General features: G+C 35.3%; 1 protein-coding gene across 4 annotated transcripts in view; it reads right to left on the reverse strand.

The window, feature by feature from the left end:
• DPH6 (diphthamine biosynthesis 6) overlaps positions 1–21905 on the reverse strand; it is a 185785-nt gene that overhangs the window by 156695 nt on the left and 7185 nt on the right. For all 4 annotated transcript variants that reach the window (XM_036031478.1, XM_036031489.1, XM_036031494.1 and 1 more), the window contains exon 3: positions 21340–21533. In XM_036031478.1, coding sequence (XP_035887371.1) covers positions 21340–21533 — 194 coding nt within the window. The remainder of the gene's footprint in view (positions 1–21339; positions 21534–21905) is intronic.

The raw sequence follows: 21905 nt of genomic DNA on the forward strand, positions 1-21905 counted from the left end.
ATTTATAAACATGGCCCATTTAAGAAGTTTGGGAATGAGGTCTACAGAGAATTGAAAGCTAATGCACATCTCATCTCGTCAGTCCACATCACCAAGGAATGCCACGCCAGTTTCCAGATTTACATACATCATCAAAAGGTATGATATAAGAATTTTTTAAAAATCTAAAGTTCATTAAGTGTGTTCTAGATTTATATTAAAAATTTCCCATAGAAAACAATGCTGTTTACCTTTACATTATGGTTTTTGGAATACAGTTGCCATTGAGCATATATAATGACTTGGCTAATTAATAAACATTATTTGTAATCCCTTAGGAAAACCCCCAAAGATGAGCTATTTTTAGCCCCCATTTCACAGATGAAATTAAGAATTGTGTTCATTATTACATAGTGAATACATGGAGAAGCTAGGATTTTGGGCTCATGCTCTTTTTACTAAAATATTTTTAGAAACAAAATAAACTTATCTTAAAGAATTTTTCTCCTCTAACCATAGCTAAACACGATACCTGATTTTATTATCATCTAATAACTTCACATAAAGTTGTATTTTATAATGAAAAATTTAAGAAATTTAACTATCAACATATACAATTAAATAGGTAACCAAAAAAGAAAGGAAGGAATATGTAAAGTGTAAGTCAATGCTAATGAATGACAAATCCTCTAGTCACTGTGTAACTCCCCTGGTTTGAATTTAAATAATGTCATGTATAAAGTCTGGGTTACACAATTCAGGAACAAGTAAAAGTTAACTTCTAGGGAACCCACTCAGGTTCTAATTAAATAGAAGAAATGAGTACAAAGGAACTAAATTATTTTTTTTTAAATACTCCTATTGGAACTCAACTTCAAAAAGATATTTCATGAAGAGACAGTACAGCTTGTAAGATTCCTTCTATCTCAAGTTACTCTGATGAATGTCTGATAAAACTTGAGATTTACCACTGGGTAACAACAAGAGGTAGCCAATAATTCTAAATGAAAACTCAGAATGGTCTTTTGTTCCCTTTGTTTAAAGTAAAGCCACCAGTGAAAAACAAGAATGTCTACTTAGGAAAAAGGAGTCTCTTGTCTGAGCAAAAATTAAATTTAAATATCCGGCTTCTTACCTGAATATTCCAAATCGTCTGCATTGATCTACTGTTCACTAAAAGACTATAGAGGGCACTGTTGCATCAGCTTTGAAGCTTTACAATAGAAGCCTAGGAAAACTGTAATGCATAATTTCTTTACAGGGTCAAATGCATGGAAATCTACTAAGCCTAATATAAGGGAAAAAACCAAAATGTATGTTTTTCTAAAATAGGCTAGACTTCAATGGGGCAAAAAAAAACTTAACAAAAACAACTGTCAAATTGAGAACACTGGGCTGCACACATTTTGCATTTCCCTTTGTAGTGCTTTCATGAGAAAGGTAACTAATCATAGCACCTCCTTATCCAATGGAAACAGCACCCCAGTGCAGAATCCTCTCCACAATCAATAGTAAAATGAATGTGGCACCTCATGCAGTCCTTCCATAATTCTATCAACAGAAAGAATGCAGTCTGTTTGCATACTTTTGTCTAAAAGGCCAATTCCATTTGTCCCCTGTTTGGGTAAAATGACAGCTACAGATCAATCACTCTCACATGAAAGTAAACACAGTACAGAGGAAAAAAAACACAAAAAAAGGATCAAACTGAAATCCTCACCTTTTTTAAACATAATTTTATTATACATAAAAATTCAAACTCAAAACAAAATAGAAAAAGCAAGTGTTGCCTCAAAAGCACGCATTTTGTGCTATTGTGCAATAGTACTGGACTATAAAATAAGTAAGTTGCATACAACGATACTCATGAAGCTTAAATTACATATGGATGGCATTCAATTAAGCTTCCACGTATTTTCTGTTGTCTCACGGAATTCCTGTCACAATTCTTTGAAACTAAATTAAATTAAGTACAATGCCAAAGATCTTGTAAAACATACAAGTATGACTTCAATGTATTATAATAAGGGTAGTATATAAAATATAAGGCTTCCTATTAAACAATTACCACTTATTTTTTCCTACTTATTTATTCATCAAAATTTAAAGTTTTGATGCTACAAATAATACAAGAGGAAAAGGGAAATCAAATGACTGTATTCTGGTAGTTTAAAAACAATGTCCTGAATTGCTAAACCACAACATGACCAGACCACTAGAGATAAGACATAAAATGAGAAAGCAGGATACTCCACTAATGCACATCAACTCATAATGCCGTATCACAAGTTAGATAAATCCACATTAATACAGGTACCATCAAAAAACGAAGGCCTCTAGTAAAGAATCCCAAATTCCCTAGAAAAACTGTATACAACTCTGTTTTGTCACTCTCAAGTTTCCAGAGAGATTAACACCTCTGAAATCAAAGTGCAGAACTGTGGAAGTGTTATAATTTGTCAATAATATGTCAATCTAGCCATAAATCAAAAAGAGGAGAAGGGGTTTCAGATGGTATATAGATTTCATTTTATTACAAAAGCACCAGTTTAACAAGTTATTTTCAGCCAATAAAAGTCAAAAGTAAAGCATTGTTAAAGTGGCCAGTACTGACTTGAAGGCTTTCACTTATTAACTTAACCAAAATGCTACTTGAATATCAGTCAATTAAATTATTAATTTATGAGTTTTGCTTAGTCTACTCCGGAGGCAAGGCAGTTTGTATCAATAGGTATGTTGAATGTTGGTAAATAAACAGAAAGCTTTTATAATAGTCTAATAATACACTTAACATAACAAAACAACTCTTTTTAATGGACAATGAATGCACAATCTTATGAACCAAGTTTATATAAATGGGCTATATAATTTAAAGAAGCTGTAAGATCCTATAGGAAGTAAGGGCACAAATATGAAAATATAAGCCTACTGCTTTTCACTGATCTGATAAAATACTTAGAACCAAATCAAAGTGCTGCTATGACTATGAAGAGTATGTCACATGAAATTTCAAAGAAATCTAAGAGCAAATGTCTTGAACTCTGAGAAAATTTACTTGCAATACTGCTTTTCATCTACCATAAGGATGATTGCAAAAAAGAGGTAACAGCTTTTTAATATTCAGGATATTTAACTACATATTTTAGTTTACTATTATAAAAAGAAACACAGTATATTAAAATCAATTTTAGTTAACTCTAATTTATTCAAAGCTTGATTGTGAGCAATAGCTGCTAAAAGGATTCAGCATTGTTGATTCACACACAAGCATTTTACTTAACTACATTGGATAATAGCAGTGCTCCTAAAGGAGTATAAAAAGCAAAGTGATTAGCAGTCATTACTGTTAATTAGTGCTCACATTACATTCTTTGGGATGAATCTCCTTTAAGTTGAATACATGCGAAGTTTATTTCTGAAGGACTAACAAACCTTGCTTAGGTAAGTATTGGAATAAGTCATCAAGAACCCATAAGCAGAATAAAAAACAGGGACAGATCAGAATCCAATTAGCATGTCGAAGTTTTCAAACAGGAAAAGGGTTGAGGGGAATGAGTAAAACTGGAAACTCATACTTCACATTCTGCAATCTCACTGATAAAAGGAGGAAATGTGTGTTTATCAAACTTGCTGTGAGTGCACAGTTCATTTGGAGTCCTGTAAACAGTCGCCCCACCGCCCTTCCAAATGCATGTGAAAATCTTGAAAAGTCAGAGCATCATATTCAGCAAGCAAGGTCACGTTAGTGATGCCCTGGAAATGGGAAATTAGGAAAACGTGGCAATCAGAGGTTTAGGACTGACCAGAAAAAGCCCTGAGGCTGGCTTCCCATCTTTCACCACCAGTCAGGCTGTCTCTGCTTATTCAGTATTAACACAACAGGGCTGCTAGTGAATGAAAAGAGCTCCCCACACCTAACTGGGACATTGGCTTTCTTGTTTAGAAAATGATAGGCATTTATCACAGACCAAAAAAAAAAGAAGCAGCAGAAGAAGAAAAACTCAAACACAGCTTTCAAGAGCCAGCTCCAAAAGAAAAACAGGCTCCTGGTGCAGCTTTAGAAAAAGACCTAGGGAATGGCGACATCCTGTTGATGATCAGGTTTCCCTTCCTCCTGTACCTTTCCGTGCAGGTTAAAATGGAGTCCAAACACTCAACAAAGAGGTTTCAAAAGCAATCAATGAATGCTTGCTACAACATAAAAGTTTAAAAAGTCAAACGTGCAAAAATTATCTAAACACTAAATACTTTCCACAAACAGACTTAATATATATCCTTAAGACATTTTCTACACACATATTTACACAAATACATTTACAAAAATGTATTATACCATAGAGGGTTTTGGTAATCTATTTCCTTCTCTTAATAATATATACAGATGTATTTCTGCAACTTCAATTTTGATGTTATACAGTATGCCATTGTATAAACACACCATAGTTAGCCAGTCATTTCTAAATCTGTGAGTACATCTTTAGTTTTTTTCCTCAGAATAAATTCCCCGAAGTGGAACAGCTTGGTAAAGAGAGAGTGTATTTTTGTGTCTTGATGAGTTCTGCGAAATTACCCTCGGAAAGGCTGAACCACTTTGCGGGGCTGCAGGCAGCACATAGGGGTACCCATTTTTTCAACACCAACAGCATTTCTAAATCCTGCCAAAGTGATAGCTACAATTTTGAGTTAGTGAGTTTGAACATTTTTTTGCATTTTTTTGCATTTCTCTTTGAAATGCCTCTTATATCCATATCCCATTTCTTTATTTGGAAGCCAGCTTTTAAACATCCAAAAAATAGCTAGGGATTCCTTATCAAATGATACCTACCAGGGGTGTCCAACCTTTTGGCATTTTTTGAGCCACACTGGAAAAAGAGGAGCTGTCTTGGGCCACATATTAAATACATTGTCACACATAATCACACAAAAAACTCATAATAATGTTTTAAGTAAATGTACAATTTTGTGCTGCGCCACATTCATAGCTGTCCTGAGCTGCATGAGGGTTGGACACCCCTGCTAGAGGGTCACCAAAAGATTATTGTAAACAGGAGACAGTGATTGTATGGACAATCAAAAACCCTATTAAGGTTGGTAACTTTTCATGAAACTACTTTACAACATATTATATTATAGACAGGAATGCCTCATCCCACCCAAAAAGAAAACTAAAAACTAAAAATTCAACTGTTGTAGCCCTGGCTGGCGTAGCTCAGTGGATTGAGCGCGGGCTGGGAACCAAAGTGTCCCAGGTTCGATTCCCAGCCAGGGTACATTCCTGGGTTGCAGGCCATAACCCCCAGCAATCACAAATTGATGTTTCTCTCTATCTCCCTCCCTTCCCTCTCTAAAAATAAATATAAATAAAAAATCTTTAAAAAATTCAACTATTGTTGCAAATATTATCTCACTGAAGCTAACTTTGCTTCCCTTAAATAGGAAACCTATTGTAATAAGCAGCAGCAGCATCGATGTTCTGTTGTTGCTGTTGTTGCCTTTTTTACTTCTATATTACTCCAGATAACAATTTGAATATATAAAAAAACCCACAAATTGCTTTTTTAGCTATTTTTATAAGTTAAGGAAAGAAACTGTAACTATGAGTGATTGACAAGTTCCTCACACCATTATCTTGGATCAAGGACTTCATTAAAATGTGTTTTTCTGGAGAAAAGTACCCATTTTAAGAAAAAAATAAAAAATTTCCCCCATCCTGAAGAGTTCATTCAATTTAGGTGTTCTCACTGAACCAAAAAACTAACAAAGTAACCAAATATACCAATTTGTAATTCATCTGCAGAAACAGATATAAATCAGAATGTACTTTCAAGCTGCAGTTAATGTCTTTTTTTAAGACAAATAATAGCTTAAAGATTTGAAAAGCTGTTACCTAGAGCAGTGCTTCTCAAACTATGTCAAGAACAACTTTAAAAAAAAAAAATTCTGGGCCCTGGCTGGCGTAGCTCAGTGGATTGAGCGCGGGCTGGGAACCAAAGTGTCACAGGTTCAATTCCCAGTAAGGGCACACGCCTGGGTTGCAGGCCATGACCCCCAGCAACCGCACATTGATGTTTCTCTCTCTCTCTCTTTCTCCTTCCCTTCACTCTCTAAAAATAAATAAATAAATAAATCTTTAAAAAAATTCTGAACTTCTGAAAACTGAAATTTCTGTAAAATACAATTGAAATGAATTATCAAAACTTAAACTGTAAAAAGATATAAAATACAAGGCCAAATTTTTATTATTAGATTCAACATATAAAATTACTCTCAAATGACTACAGAAGTTTCTTGATGCTTAGTTTCAATTTCTATAAATAGCTGACCTTGGACCAATAATAAACACTTCACGGACCAACACCAGCCCCTAGACCACACTTTGAGTAGCAATGATCTAAAATTATTCTGAGAGCTGTGAAATGAGATGAGATCAAACACAGATGCATTACTTTGATCTTAGTAACTCTACTCCCCTTATCAAACCACATGCCTGCCCCTCTGTCTCACTGTTAAGTCGCATATGCCTTATTGGTTTATACACAGGGTAGTGCAAAGCAGGTTTACAATGGATTGCATGGAAAATAATACAATAATTAATAAATAATAATTCAAGAATAAACTGTTTCACATACAACTGTAAGCCTACTTTTGCCCACCCTATATGCACTGATATGCATTGTTATATGGTGATATCTGCATGAATTAACATAAATGTCATGGTGAGAGTCAGCAGAGCGCAGTTATTGAAAGTACGTGTTCTACCACTTTCTAGTTGTGTAACCTTGGATAAGTTACTTAAGTTCTCTGTATCTCAGTTTACTTATCTGCAGAATAGGGATAATAAATCAGGGTTGATGTAAGGATAAATTAGAATACAATGTATAGAGTATATTACAGTGTCTGGCAGGTAGCTCTACATAAACAATAGCAATTATTACAATAAGACAAAAAGATCTGAAAAAAAATTCACATGGGTCTAGGCTTGCTAAAAATCAATGTAAAAAGAAAACCAAGTAAGCTGCATGATTTACAGTGTCCACACAATAAAAACTGTCCAAAATTTATAGCAAGGCAAACTATTATAAAGACTAAGTCCTGAGAGAAATTTCACCCTTGGATCATCATAAAGTTGAATGTGTGATATGGTGAAAATTCTCAACAGCCTCCCTAAAACAACATACAAAAAAAAAATTGTGAGTACCTGATATGGACAAAGCATTATGATAGGCACTGTAAAGTATTCAAAGGTGAAAGCACATAGTCCCTGCTTTCAAGAGGTTATAAAATAACAAGTTAGATATATTATATATACAAATAATTGTGTAAAACAAGGCATAATGTAATTACCCAAAGAGTAACTAAATGCAAAAGAAACTCCAGAAAAGAAAGCTACACTTGAGGAAATCAAGAACAATGCCTTTTGTAGCCCTATCCTTCTCTCCTTCAACATGAAATCCAAAGGCCCATTAAGAACCAGCCAGAATACATACAGGGCCCAAGTCTATTTCCCCTTCTTTGGTCCCCTTCACTTCTTACCTGAAATTTTAAGTAAGTTTTCACTTTATTATCTTTGAGATCTCCATGTTCTTTTGGAGAGATGCATGGCATCCTGGACTGAGCTCAGGTACTACTTCCGTGCCACTCTCCTCTTCACTCATTAGAAACCCAGGAAGGCCCTCTGACCTCACAGGACATAGCACACACAGTATGTTATAGGCTCAGAGGACAACCGAGTCCTGACTTGGATAGTCATGAATACCCACAGGGTACTAAGCTTCCTGCAACTGGTGGTTAAAATAGTGGTTCTTAAACTTTTGAAGAGAAGAGATCACTGTGAGATTATGAAATAAATCACTGTGAGATTATGAAATAAATCACTGTGAGATTATGAAATAAACCCCAGAAAATTTGGACAAAATTTTAGAGTTCAAAACACCTTTCCTCTCCAGATTAAGAAATACTCTCTTAAAGTATCACATTATCTTGCATAGAAGTCCACTAGACTGATTCTTATTAGCTTTCTATGACCAAGTCCGGGTCATATGACCAATCAAATCAGTGGATGAGGGTAAAGGAAGCCACAAAAATAACTATGAGACCAATAAATATTATTGAAAGAGCTAAATTGTGAAAGGCTCAAAAGGGAGTACCATGGGTTATTTATCAAATAATGATGAGTCTCTCTCTCCTCCTCACCTCCCTGCAAAAATACTATGTAGAAAAGAATCCACGAGAGAACCATTCTTAAAACAGACCATGGACCATTTCAATGGCTCTAGAGGTAATCCTATGGTAGGCAGCAAAGAATTCTGCATAGGAGAAAGAATAAATGTCTAACAGATAGTTGAGGCCTCTTCTCATTTGTAAACTGATTTTTACAGAAATTCACAAGGCCAATATTAGCTGGATTTTGTCAAGGTTAGATAGGTTTAACTTTGTTCAGTAAGTTTAACTTACCAATGGCTCATTAAGCACCCACTGTATGCAAATAAGTACACAAAGTACCCACAAGGCCCAGCACTGCAGATTCTATGAATAAATGTGGTATAATTCTCCTGACATTGAGAGGTAATTGTTCCTACATACAGAATTGCACATAATAGCCCAATTCTACTACCTCTGGACAAAATCAGTTTTTCGTATCCTCTTTCAAAATTCCAAATTCCCTAAACTCAGTTATGTAACTTGCAATGGGAGTCCTTGCTTGAGGCTTTTTACAAATGAGTTAATAGGAAATATACTGCTTCAATTTTAAAAATAAGCAAAGAGCTAAATCCTAAAAACATGCCAAAGTAATTTTTAATAGAAAGTACCTATTAATAACAACCTTTCTCACTGTTGAGATCACTTCTTATCTTTTTTGAAACAACTGATGCCTCAGTTTACTCATGTGGGAAACTAGATGGGAAACATTAATTCCACATGTCTCTTGGAAGGCTGAACTGTCTGACTGAATCTAAAAAGAGACTTGGGAGGGCCCAAAATTACAGGAGCAAATGTTGAAGGATAAATTGAATCCAATATGTAATATAAATTTGCCCCCATTAAAACCTCTTTCACAATTTGAACGATTACCATTCTTTTTCTTCCCTGCATTAACATACTAATAAAGTCAAGAGAAATTACACTTATCTCAATGCCAACTTGCAGCTACTATTTAATAATAATATACTAATGGAACTTTGTATGCAATGAAAAAGATGACTTTAATCAGCTTTACTGGGTTATTTTGGAAGCAAGACACTAAAGAGGAAAGACGACCTAAGATTGCCATGAAATTGGCAGGCAAAGAAAAATGGAAAAAACTAATTTATCCAACATCTATCTTTCTAGAAACATAAAGAGGATCTCATATATTTTTCCATTTATTCTCAAAACAGATAAATAAACAATAAGGAGGATGTTTCCATATTTTACAGATGGGATGACTATATTCCAGAGAAGGATAGCAGAATACAATATCTTCAGAGTTCAACAGTTGTATGGAGTCCCATAAGAAATAAAGAAGAATGAAATACAATTTATGCTCCTTGAGGTACTTATAATATTTAAAGAAAAACCCACAATATAAAACAAAAATAAAAAACGAGTAGGTATGTGTGTAAAGATAGATTAAGTACTATAGAAGAGATACAATGTTTATGAAGGTTCCAGAGAGGAAGATACAATACTTGGTGGGTGCATATCAAGGAAAACATCAAACAGAAGACGCCATGTAAAAGAAGCAATTGGAGAGGAAGGCCATTTCTCACTAAAATACAGTGTTATGCAGCAAAGGCAGACCAGGGGGAATAATAGTCTCGGTGGAAATAGGTTCCATGTAAGAAAATAGTGAGTGGGGAAAAAGGAAAGATTAGGGTGAAGTCATATTGCAGAGCACCTAATGGATCAATGGTAAGCAACAGAAATTTACGATGAAGTGACTGAATCTACAATTTAGAACAACTTTCCTGGCATGAGTTTGCAGAATAAATTATAGAGGGTCAGACACTGGAAAAAGACCCTAAAAAGAATACAAGGAGTCAATTAATTTATAGTTCTAATGCCAGTTTAATCTGATATGGTGCCCAAAAGCCTATAGAACCTATTAAGACTTTATATTTTGTAAATAAGTGGGACTACATCAAACTAAAAGGCTTCTGTATAGTAAATGGCACCATCAACAAAATGAAAAGCCAAATAACCAAATGGGAGAAAATACTTGCAAATCATATATCTGATAAGGGGTTAATATCCAAAATATATAAAGAACTCACATAACTCAACAGCAAAAAGAAAAAAAGAAGAAACAGAAAAGAAAACGATTAAAAAATAGGTAGATAAGTGGAATACACATTTTTCCAAAGAAGACATGCGAATGGTCATCAGGTATATGAAAAGTAGTTCAGCCCTGGCTGGTGTGGCTCAGTGGATTGAGAGCCAGCCTGTGAACCTAAGGGTCCCCTGATAGATTCCCACTCAGGGGACATGCCTGGGTTGCAGGCCAGGTTCCCAGTAGTGGATGTGCTGAGAGGCAACCACACATTGATGTTTCTCTCCCTTTCACCCTCCCTTCCCCTTTGTCTAAAAATAAATAAAGAAAATCTTTTTAAAAAATAAAAAAAATTCAAGCAAATTAAAAAGTGTACATTAAAAAAAGTTCAATATCACTAATCATCAGGGAAATGAAAATTAAAAGTGTAAGGAGATATCACCTCACACCTGTTAGAATGGCTGTCACCAAAAACACAATAGATAACAAGTGTCGGACAAGGTGTGGAGAAAAGGGAACACTTGTGCACTGTTGATGGGAAAGTAAATTGGTATAGCTATTATAGAAAACAGTATGGAGACTGTTTAAAAATTGAAAATAGAACTAGGATATGATCCAGTAATCCTGCTTCTGGGTATATATTCAAAAGGAATAAAAGCAGGATCTTGAAGAGACATCTGCATCCTATGGTGACTGCAGCATTATTCACATTAATCAAAATATGGAAACAACCTAATCCATAAAAGGATAGATGGATAAAGATGTGGTATATATAATTAAACATTATTATTAAGCCATGAGAAAGAAGGAATCCTGATGTTCGTGACAACTTGGGTGAAACTCGAGGGCACTGTGCTAAGTCGGTCAGACACAGAAAGACAAACACTGCACTGTATCATTTATATGTGGAATCTATAAAAGCCAAACTCAAAAGAAACAGAGAGTAGAGTGATGGGTGAGAAGCCTGGGGTGGAGGAAATGAAGAAATGTTGGACAAAGGATACAAACTTCCAGTTTTAAGATTAATAAATTCTGGGCATCTAATATACAACATGGTGATTATAGCTAATAATACTGTGTTACTATATGCTTGAAAGTTGCTAAAAGAGCATATCTTAAATGTTCTCACCATAAAAAATTAATGGTAATTAAGTGGCAAAATGGAGGTGTTAACTAATACCATGTTGGTAATCATTTTGCAATATATAAGTGTATCAAGTCAAAACGTTGCACATCTTATACTTACACAATGCTTTATGTCAATTGTGGATCAATAAAACTAAAAAAAAGTCTTTATATTTTGCTTAATTACCAGTAAATAGCTTTTCTTTTTTAAAAAAGATTTTATTTATTTATTTTTAGAGAGGGAAGGGAGAGAGAAAGAGAGAGAGAGAAACATCAATGTGCGGTTGCTGGAGGTCATGGACTGCAACCCAGGCATGTACCCTGACTGGGAAATTGAACCTGCGACACTTTGGTTTGCAGCCCGCACTCAATCCACTGAGCTACGCCAGCCAGGGCAGTAAATAGCTTTTCAATGTAATTAATACGATAATTAGAATCCCACCTGCATGTATTGTTATTATGTTAAATGCACTACTATCATTCATTTTGCTACCTAGGTGTTTTATTTAGGCAAGCAATAGGATAAAATATTCTAGCTGATGTGTACTCCATATAACTCTATGAAGAAAATGTTAAATGTTCAATTAAAAGGACCATTAAGACCAACATTTATTAGAGTTAATATTGCGCTGACAGGCATGGCTTAGTTAGCTGGGCATCACCTGCAAGGTGAAAGGTCTCCAGTTCGATTCCCAGTCAGGGCACAGGCCTGGGTTGTGGGCCAGGTCCCTGGTTGGGGGGCAGCAGATAGATGTTTCTCTCATACATTGATGTTTCACTCCCTCTCTCTTTCTCCCTCCTTTCCCCTCTCTCTAAAAATAAATACATAACATATTTTATTGTTTATGCTATTACGGTTGTCCTGTTTTTCCCCCCTTCACTCCCCTCCACTCGGGCCTGGTCCCCACTTCCATAGTCAGTCCCCATACCACTCTTTAAAGAAAATAAAAACAGAGGTAATCTTGATTAACTGAACAGAGAATGATATGAAACATTTTCTGTACCAACCTACACCAGATTAAAGGGACAACAAAGATAGAGTCCTGTAAGATTTCTAATCACAATACAGGGTGGGGCATAAGTAACTTTACAGTAGTAAGTATGCAAAACGTATTATTATTGTATTATTATTAATTATTGTATTTTTCTCTGTGCAAAAAAACGATAAACCTACTTTTGCCACACCCTGTGTTTGTAATATACAGCTATCATAATTCACTTGGACTATCAACACTGCCCAGTGAAAACCAAATAAATTAGCTGTGGATCTGTCAGTTTACAAGGTGCCTTACTTACACAGACTCCCCGTCACTTTTTACTTAAGTGCCACCACCAAGCCCCACCAACCCACCTCTTCAATGCCTCTTCTTCATCTCTCCCACGGCTGCTCCTCCTCTTCGGCCCTAGGATCTTTCCGCTAGCCTCGTATCTCAATTTTCAATTTGAATTCCTCATTCCCAGAGTTCCACTTCCCTAGTTTATTTTTCACATTATAGTGGTTCAACCTAATGATCTTGAAGTTTCCTATATAATTTCTTTCGCAGAATCTCTCAAGGTAGCGGCTTTTTAATTTATTTGACCATAACAATATGTTTAACAAATATATGTAGTAACCTAGCATATATAACATATGTATAAACACACACACATACACATTTCACAAAATGATAATTTATCTCACTATGTACTATGCATTTATATACTTTCTATTTTATTCTAGTCCTTTCTTTAAAAAAAAATCATTGTGACCCATTAAGCTGAGTTTGGAAAATACTGCCTTAAGGGTTCTCCACTACCCTAATAATCCTTGGCCTAAATTGTAAGACACTCTCCTTTTTTAGCTTTTACTAACCTTTCCAGACTTATTTCCCCTACTACTACAAAATTTACTACTCTTTAAATTTTGAGCCTTGGACAAATTGAACCACTCTATGTCCCTAATATATTTGATGTCCTGTTTCAGTGATGTTGACTAAACTGTGCCCTTAGTTTGCAACATTCTTGTAGCCATTCTTCCACACCTGCCTTCATCCAAATCCACACATCCTTCATGGATATCAAGTGTAACTTCCCCCATAAGGCCTCCCCTGATCCCCCAACAATCCTCCTCTGAGTCCTCAGAGCCCCTTCAGTGCACACTCTGATGGCGACTCTACTCTCGTCTCCTCAGGGTCTAGGAAGGCCGAGACTGCCTGGCACGTCTTTTTACTCTGCAGTAGTGATACATTATAAGCATCCAATTAGCATTTGCAGAAAAGACATAAGAAAAGTCTCTAAATGGTAGTAGTATATATTACAGTTAACAGTAAAAGTCAAGGTCAATTAATATATCCTTTGGATTCACTCAATTTTTTCTTATATCGTCATGTCATAGAACAAGCCCCTATTGCATCATCTCTTACCAATTAAAAAAAAAATTCTAAATAGTTACTAATAGTACCATTGTTTTTCATGGCTATTTTATGATTTATGTACTCCAAGTTTACAGAATGAAGACGTTCCAAATTTAAAAGGGAAAGTCAATGTAAAAAAGATCAAGATCTATCATATTGTTATGTGACCACCAATACTCTTGTGCAACAAAAAATATGAAGACAACAATGAAAAAGGTAATTTATACTTAAAAATCTTAGTAATGTGTTCTTGGTGATTAATGTCATTTAACAGAGAATATAACAAAGACAAGGTAAACTACAGATTTAGAAATGAAAGAAAGATTATAGGACAGACACATAATTTCTGGTGTCTTAGACAACACAGCTCCAGAAGTAGACATCTACAAACAGTTTCTTAAAAAATATATGGTAGCATAGTCAGAAAAAAAAGTCAATAGGACATAGACACCAAAGACTGAAAAGCATAAAGAAAGAACTTTGAAAGACAAGTCAAACGTACAGAACATACTTTAAAATATGTACAACAGATGATAAGATAGAAAGAAATTTATAGTTGTAGAAGAAAGGAATAAAAGGTAATAAAAATATAAGCTGTTGAATTTATAGAGGCACTGAATCAGGCAAAAGATAAAAGAAAGTATATATGTACATGTACATATATACTTACACTTATTGCTATCAAGTAGAAAAGTTCAAGGTTGAGGAGACAGAATGACAGTTTTGCTAGGATAAGGGAGTCACATTTTCTAGGCTTTAGAGGGGATTCTGCAGATGAAGACTCTGGACCTGTGGTAAGTTTATAAACTGTAATAAATGACAAGCATGATCCAACATTTTATTTCTAGGCAGACCTTCCATCATGTGCTTTCTCATGCATGGTTGGCTTTATTACCTGCAAAGGCCAGAGATGGCACAGCCTCAAAAAGCCACACCTGGGAGTCAAAATGACACTGGTCTGTGCTAATTCCAACTCTTCCTGTCTAGATCTCCCAGAATCAATTCTAGCAAAGTATTTCTTGGGCCAAGGGACCGGGTTTAATGCCCAAAATCTTGGGAACTGACAGGGCTTGAGGCAAGCTGTGCAGTGCTGATGAGCCAGGTGCAATATGTACAAGGCTATATGCCTGTTTCACTAGCATTATATCTGGGTCCTCTCTGCAAATCTGAAGACCGTCTTATATGTTTCTCCCACTCCAAATCCTTTGGATTTGCCTCAAGCCACCCAACTATCTAGAGCTTTTTCCTCCCAAGATCCAAAGTGAAAAGAGATCAACGAAGTAATTTTCCATCATAATAAGCAGGTTTTCTAACTTGCAGATACCAAAAATGATTTGAAAAAGTACCTGCTCAGCACTTTTAGAAAATATTCTGCAGCTGGAAATTATTCTTGGTACACTTAGTGGTTATACTGCCAAATCTAACTGGATACCTTATTTTGAAAAACTCCACTATAATGCCTATTCCATTTAAGCTTCTAAATAGAAAAACACTGTACACTATTAATTATGTGCACAGATCGACTGACATCAATGTGGCAGAAGGGGTAGATGAGGCATAGAGCATTACTGTGTGCACGCTGACTAGTTCAGAGACTCTTGCACAGTACAGGTGAAAAACTAATAAGTATCAGTAGGAATAAAGTCAGAGGGTCAGATTTCAGAAGTCATAGAAATAGTATCAACATGGCCTAGAGATGTGACGGTGGTGGCTGGGGTAGGAGGGGTCTGATAAAAAGTGGAAGTTTACTAGTGAGGCCTGAGTTAGACTCAGGTGGTGGGATATAGGACTATGTTTTTAACTAAGAAGGAAAGACATGAAATAAAGCAATTTTGTGCCAAAAAAATTATGACCACATTTTGAACTTGTGAAGTTTACCATGTCTACATGATATTAAGGTGAAGCAATCATAAGCAACTGAATGTACAGGTCCCACAGTATAAGATTACTACTGTGACCCCAATGGCCAACTATTTTTGAAAGTATTGTAGTTAAGATGGAAGAAAGAGAGGGATGAAATGAGGGCAGGAGGGAGAAGGAGAGAGGGAGGGTGATATTGAAAGAAAAACCATCTAGATGGTTCCCTATTTTGTAAGCAGTTGGAACTTATTTGTTTTCAGGAAAATTGGTGCTCTTTGCCACCCTGCCACAGTTCCCCCTTATAACAGCAACAGCCTGCTCCGTATGTGCAGGTTCACGCTTCCCACAGAGGGTTTCTGCTGTTTCCACAGAACCAAGAGATTCCAGCTCTTGCTCTGAGAATGTCATGTGATCTAGACCTGCCAAATCAAATGAAATCATCTCCTAAAAATGACAGCGCTTATGGATGATACAAGTCAGGATACTAAGTGACAATGAAACATAACTGAATTGTCCTCTGAGATATTTAAAAAGGGAGCTTTTCCTACTCAAGTCTCACTGGGAGCCATCTTTGAACTACAAGGGCCCTGACTGAGAATAGAGTCAACAGAAAATAGAGGCAAAAAAATAGAAATAGGGACATGGAAAAGGAGTAGGACTTTGATGATATAATTTGTGTTCTGTATCTAGTTAACTTGAAACAAAACTTATTTAGGTTACTGTCAAGAAATCTTCATTTTATTTAAGCCAGGATGAATACGACTTCATGTTCCTGGTAATGAAAAGAATTCTAACCAATACAAAAAGTAAAATGGTAATTGTTTTATACAGTAAAATGATAAACCTTTCTATCAGTCGTAAATATTCTATTCCAAAAGGCAGTTGTTCACTTACTGTTGTATTCTAATCACAAGTGTCCATTAAGTAATTCAAAATTATCAATACCAACATACCTAATTAGAAAAAGAATACGAGAGGTATCAAAGATTAGAACAGGAAGACTGAAATTGAATATTTAACTTAACAAAGAACATTAAATTAATTACATCAGAATGAAATTAACTCAGAATTCTGGATCAAAAGATTCCATTAAAATGAAAACAAAGGTATAACCTCAAAAGAAAAAAAAAAAGAACCAGGGGCAGGAAAGACAACGATGGACAAAAGGATTTCAATTAATTTCATGAGTCAGAAAGCACATGAAGGAGGAATGATGACTGATAAGTCAACAGTAAAGCTATAATCTACTGTTTGCATGGAAAAAAAGGAAGCCAAGAAAGAAACCAACCAGGCCACACTATCCTGAACTCTAGGTGTAACAAATGTGAGACATGAGGCTGAAAAATTCTAAAGCCAAAAGTCTTCACAGTCAGCAACCAAGACATTTGAGAAAACCCTACCATATGAAAGAGAACAAAGTAAAAAGACCACAAAGAAAACATTAGTATTTCAGAGAATGTAAGATGTTTAAAAATCTCTACTCTATATTTCAAAAAGGATATTGGGGATGTTATACCATAGAAGGAGAATGCAGGTTGTTATTTTAAAAAAAGAGAGAGAATTCATAAACAAGTTATTGGCTATTAAATATATGATGGCTAAAATAAAATATGTGAAAAAAGACAAGAGACATGAAGTTTCATTCTAGGCAATCTAATATCTGATAGTGAGAATACCAGAAAAAGGGAATAGAGAAAATCAAGAGGAGCAAATTATAAACCAATAAAGGGAGAGCATTTCTCAGAGCTATCCTGACAATGCAGTTCTATTGGCTCTGCCATTTTTTGTGTCATATTTGAAATGAGGTTTGCTTCCCTCAAGGGGGGAAAAAGGGCACAGCAGCTCTAGGCCTCACATCCACACAGCCCTCTGTATAGGAGAAAGGAGCTTATCTTCTGCCAAGCACCCACCACTCTAGACTGCATTCTATTTTGGTCTAATGTAGGTTAACACAACCATCCCTTATCCAGTCACTATGGCCAGGGGAATGCATGATGTCACTGGCTTTCAGTTGGATTAATGCCATCCCTGAACCAACATTAAGGGAAAGAGGACAGAGATATGCTGTTACTCAACAAGAAAATGTGGAAGGGGTGCAGGGGAAGCAACCATCGATGTCCAATGCATTGTGGTAACATTTTAGTACAGTGAGCATAAAGGCATTCATAAAAATTAACAGAAAGAAAAAAGTGGGCCAGTTAAAAAGCATCAAACTTCTCATCACCAAAATGCTAGAGTACCATGAAGCAATGCCATCACTGATTTGTGGAAGAATGACTTTCAATCTAGAATTTTAAATTCGACCAATGCTTAGATTAAATGTGAGGACAGAATAGGAACATTTCAAAATATAAGGATTTGAAAGTACCTTTTCTAAGGAAGTTTCTTAAAGATAAATTCCATTTAAATAAGGTAATAAACCAAAAAGATAAAGATAGCAGATCCATTAATAAGTGGCTCCAGCCCTGGTTGGTGTGGCTCAGTAGATTGAGTGCTGGCCTGCAAACCAAAGGGTCCAGGGTTTGAATTCCAGTCAGGGCACATGCCTGGGTTCTGGGCCAGGTCCCCACTAGAGGGCGAGTGAGAGACAGCCACACACTGATGTTTCTCGTCCCTCTCTTTCTCCCTCCCTTCCCCTCTCTAAAATTAAATAAATAAAATCTTATAAAAAGGAGGGGTGCTCAAACCAGTGGTGGACTATACTGATCCTTAAATATGCTCTCTATAAAGATATGATGTTTACAGGTATCTTCCAGTAATTACTACATTGCTTATGTGACCTAAAAACACACATAAAATTTGAAAATTACTATATTGTCAGAAAATAATATAGGTTATCTACATGCCAAATTACTCCAGATGAGAACTGAAGTGACACTTTAACATTAGAGAAATTCTTAGCCCTGGCTGGCGTAGCTCAGTGGATTGAGCACGGGCTGCAAACCAAAGTGTTGCAGGTTCGATTCCCAGTCAGGGTACATGCCTGGGTTGCAGGCCATGACCCCCAGCAACTGCACATTGATGTTTCTCTCTCTCTTTCTCCCTCCCTTCCCTCTCTAAAAGTAAATAAATAAAATCTTAAAAAAAAATTCTAAGGAATAAAAATCTAGCTATATGAAAACAAGTATGTTACAAACAGCTTGGAGTATATATGTCATAATCACCTGATCTATGAGATATGAAGGCTTATTACAGTTTAGGAGTTTTCATACTTTTACAAAAGTTAGGAAATTTTTAATTCTGTAAATTCTTCCAAACCTGTCCTACTTCTTTTCAGTAGTTAGTCAATTAAATTCTTCACAAAAAGGAACATCTCCTGCGCAGAAATTAATTCTAATATTTGGGGGTGGAGGGAAGAACTATAAAAACTAAAGACTGACCTACATATGAAAGTCACAAAATTGCAATCTGTTACAAATAAATGTTTAAAATTAAAATGAATCTAAATGCTTTCAATATGCCATTAATATTCAAAGGATTAAAAGAAGCAGTTTGACATTTTTCTTACAAGTGAAGATTAACTTGAAGAGTTACAGGTCTTCTAGATTCATTTTTTTCCCATAATTATTCAATTACTCATTAGAATATGTACGACCTCTACTGGAATCTTTGCACCAGTGTTTCATATATGGATTTAACTATTAAAGCTTGGTTATACAATCTCTTTTATAAAAACAATGTATTTCTGATATTTATGTCCTTAAAGTATCCCAAAGTAAAGTTAACATTCTTACAGAGATAAAGAAGAAACTATTTAGTCCCAGACAACTTGATAATATCTCTTTCAACTATAGTTATAATTATCATGTACAAACTTCCAAAGCAGAAGTTGTCAAGATTTAACATTAGCATTAATATATGTCATAACTGACTGTTATAAAAGATAATGGCAAGCATCCATTTCTCCAAAGACAGCATGGATTGAAAGGGAAATTTTTTCTTAATTACTACTAATCTGATAATTTTTAATTAAACTGATTTAGTAATTTATTATCTTTCCCTTTCTTAGAAGGATGTTATTATTACAAAGCTTCTCCAAAATTATCAGTTATCAGTGACTTTTAAGCAACCCAATTATTTCTCATGTGAGTCCCACCATTTTGTAATGCTGGTTCATGCTAAAACGTAATACTCAATTTCTTTATATGCTGAGAAATGAATTTTGAAAATGCAAAATTTACACTATTTCATACCTCAAAGTGCACACTGTCAAGATCTTAGTTCCTGTATGAAGAGAAGACTATTAACAGTGGGACTCTTGCACTGGTTTAACCGGCAGGAGCACCATCCCATAAACCAAAAGGCTGGGGGTTCCAGCCCTGGTCAGGGCACATGCCTAGGATGCAAGTTTGGTCTATGACAGGAGCCTGTGTGAGAGGCAACTGATCGACGTTTCTCTCTCACGCTGATGTTTCTCTTCCTCTCTCTCCCTGCTTCCCCTCTCTCCAAAATCCAAGAGCATGTCCTCAGGTAAAGAGACAAAAAGTGGAGCTCTGCTCTTATGCTTTCTGCCTTGTCTGATAACCAAAGTAGTTTTTATTAGCATGTATCTTCCCAAAGGAAGAAACCAGATCTCCGTGATTTGCTTTGAAAAGTATTCTATGCTATCTAGAAACTAAACAGTAAATTATGGAATTATTCTAAGTGTTTCCCCTATCAGCTCCTGTTTTAAAAGATAAAAATGAAAATGTTGTGACATACGAAATAAAAAATATTTCAGTCAAGAAAACTTTAAAGGAATTTAAATACCTCATTTTTTTAAATCAAAACCCTTACTTGCTACTAAGCTTTGATCATATCAAATTTAAAGTATAACACTGAAGTAGTTATTTGGGACTAGCAAATTTATATGACATGGGCTCATGAAGTTTAAAAAATTGAAATTCAGTGTCCCTTGGTAGAAGAAGAGACAGAAATCTTCCTTTCCTTTGTAAAAAAAAAAAAAAAAGAGAGAGAGAGAGAGCGAGAGAAAAAGTTAAGTCATCCAGGAAATATTAATTTAAATTCTCTATTTCATTCAATATACTTATGAATTGACTGTAGTTGACTCGATAAAATTTATCCTTAAGAAGAATATTAAGGTGCATTAAACTCTTATATGCAGGGACTTAAGCATTTAATTCAAACCTCTTCTACTAGATTTAAACAAGGTTTTGTTACTCACTTTTTTAGAACTACTTAAATTTCACCCTATGAAAAGGGCTTGCTTGGCCACTCCTTGCCATCGTGCTTATCACCTTGACTCTGCTCCGTTCCCTTTCCTGGTTCTCTTCACCACCAAGCACAGTATTTACTTGCTTGCTTTTTATTGCCTATCTCTTTCCACTGGAAAGTAAGCTCCAGCAGAACAGGACTATGTCTGATCTGTTCATTGTCCCATTCCCCAGTTCCTAGAACTATGTATCACGTACACAGTGTGTATTCAAAAAGCATTTGATAAAAAGGTCATCAGCTTCAAAATGCTAAAGAAAACAAAAAACTTAGTTAAATATCATTAGACAATCCTCGGTGCCAAACTATATCAAAAGTTTTATTTTTAAATATTATTTAATACAAAGGCATAGTAATGATTTTATTTTCAATTCAAAAACAAAAACAAAACCCAAAATATCCTTTCATAGAATAGTTGGGCTACTAGCAGTTACAATATTTTTTATCAGTGAATATGTCAATAAATGTAATTTTCTAAATTACACATTAAATTCAGTGAATGTAATTGGCCACTCTGCATACCTTAACAAGTTTCAAAAGCTCATAGAGGTCTTCAACCTCATCACCTTCGCATTTGGTGTATATTCGTCCTGTATCCACACTCCTTCCTCTTATGGTCCGGCGATAGAGGGGAAGAGCCATTGCTTCCGCATACAAATCAATGGCATGGTGACCCACTGTTTGATACATGTAGCTATCCAGCTCATCTGACCCCACTGTAACAGTTCAAGTGGAAACAATCAGTAAAACAGGGTGAACAAAAGTGGATTTGAAAGTCCATCTAGGTTTTACTGCTTGGAGAGCAGTTAACATATAACTTAAAAGCCTACTGCACTGTATCTCTCTGCATTTATGAAGTAAAACAACATGAGTTACACATTTATCCTTAGTTGTATCGAGTTCACATTAGTATTACTCATCTCTACTGCTAATTACAAATACAATTATACATAATAATTTTTAAACTATATACATATTTAAAGAGAAATCTATCCAATAAACTTAATTATTCAATTAAAGATTTTATTATATAAATGTTTAATTCATTCAAGGTTATTCACAAAATCATTGAATTGTAGCAGAAAATC

This window comes from Phyllostomus discolor, chromosome 1, assembly GCF_004126475.2.
Source record: "Phyllostomus discolor isolate MPI-MPIP mPhyDis1 chromosome 1, mPhyDis1.pri.v3, whole genome shotgun sequence".
Taxonomy (NCBI): Eukaryota; Metazoa; Chordata; class Mammalia; order Chiroptera; family Phyllostomidae; genus Phyllostomus; species Phyllostomus discolor.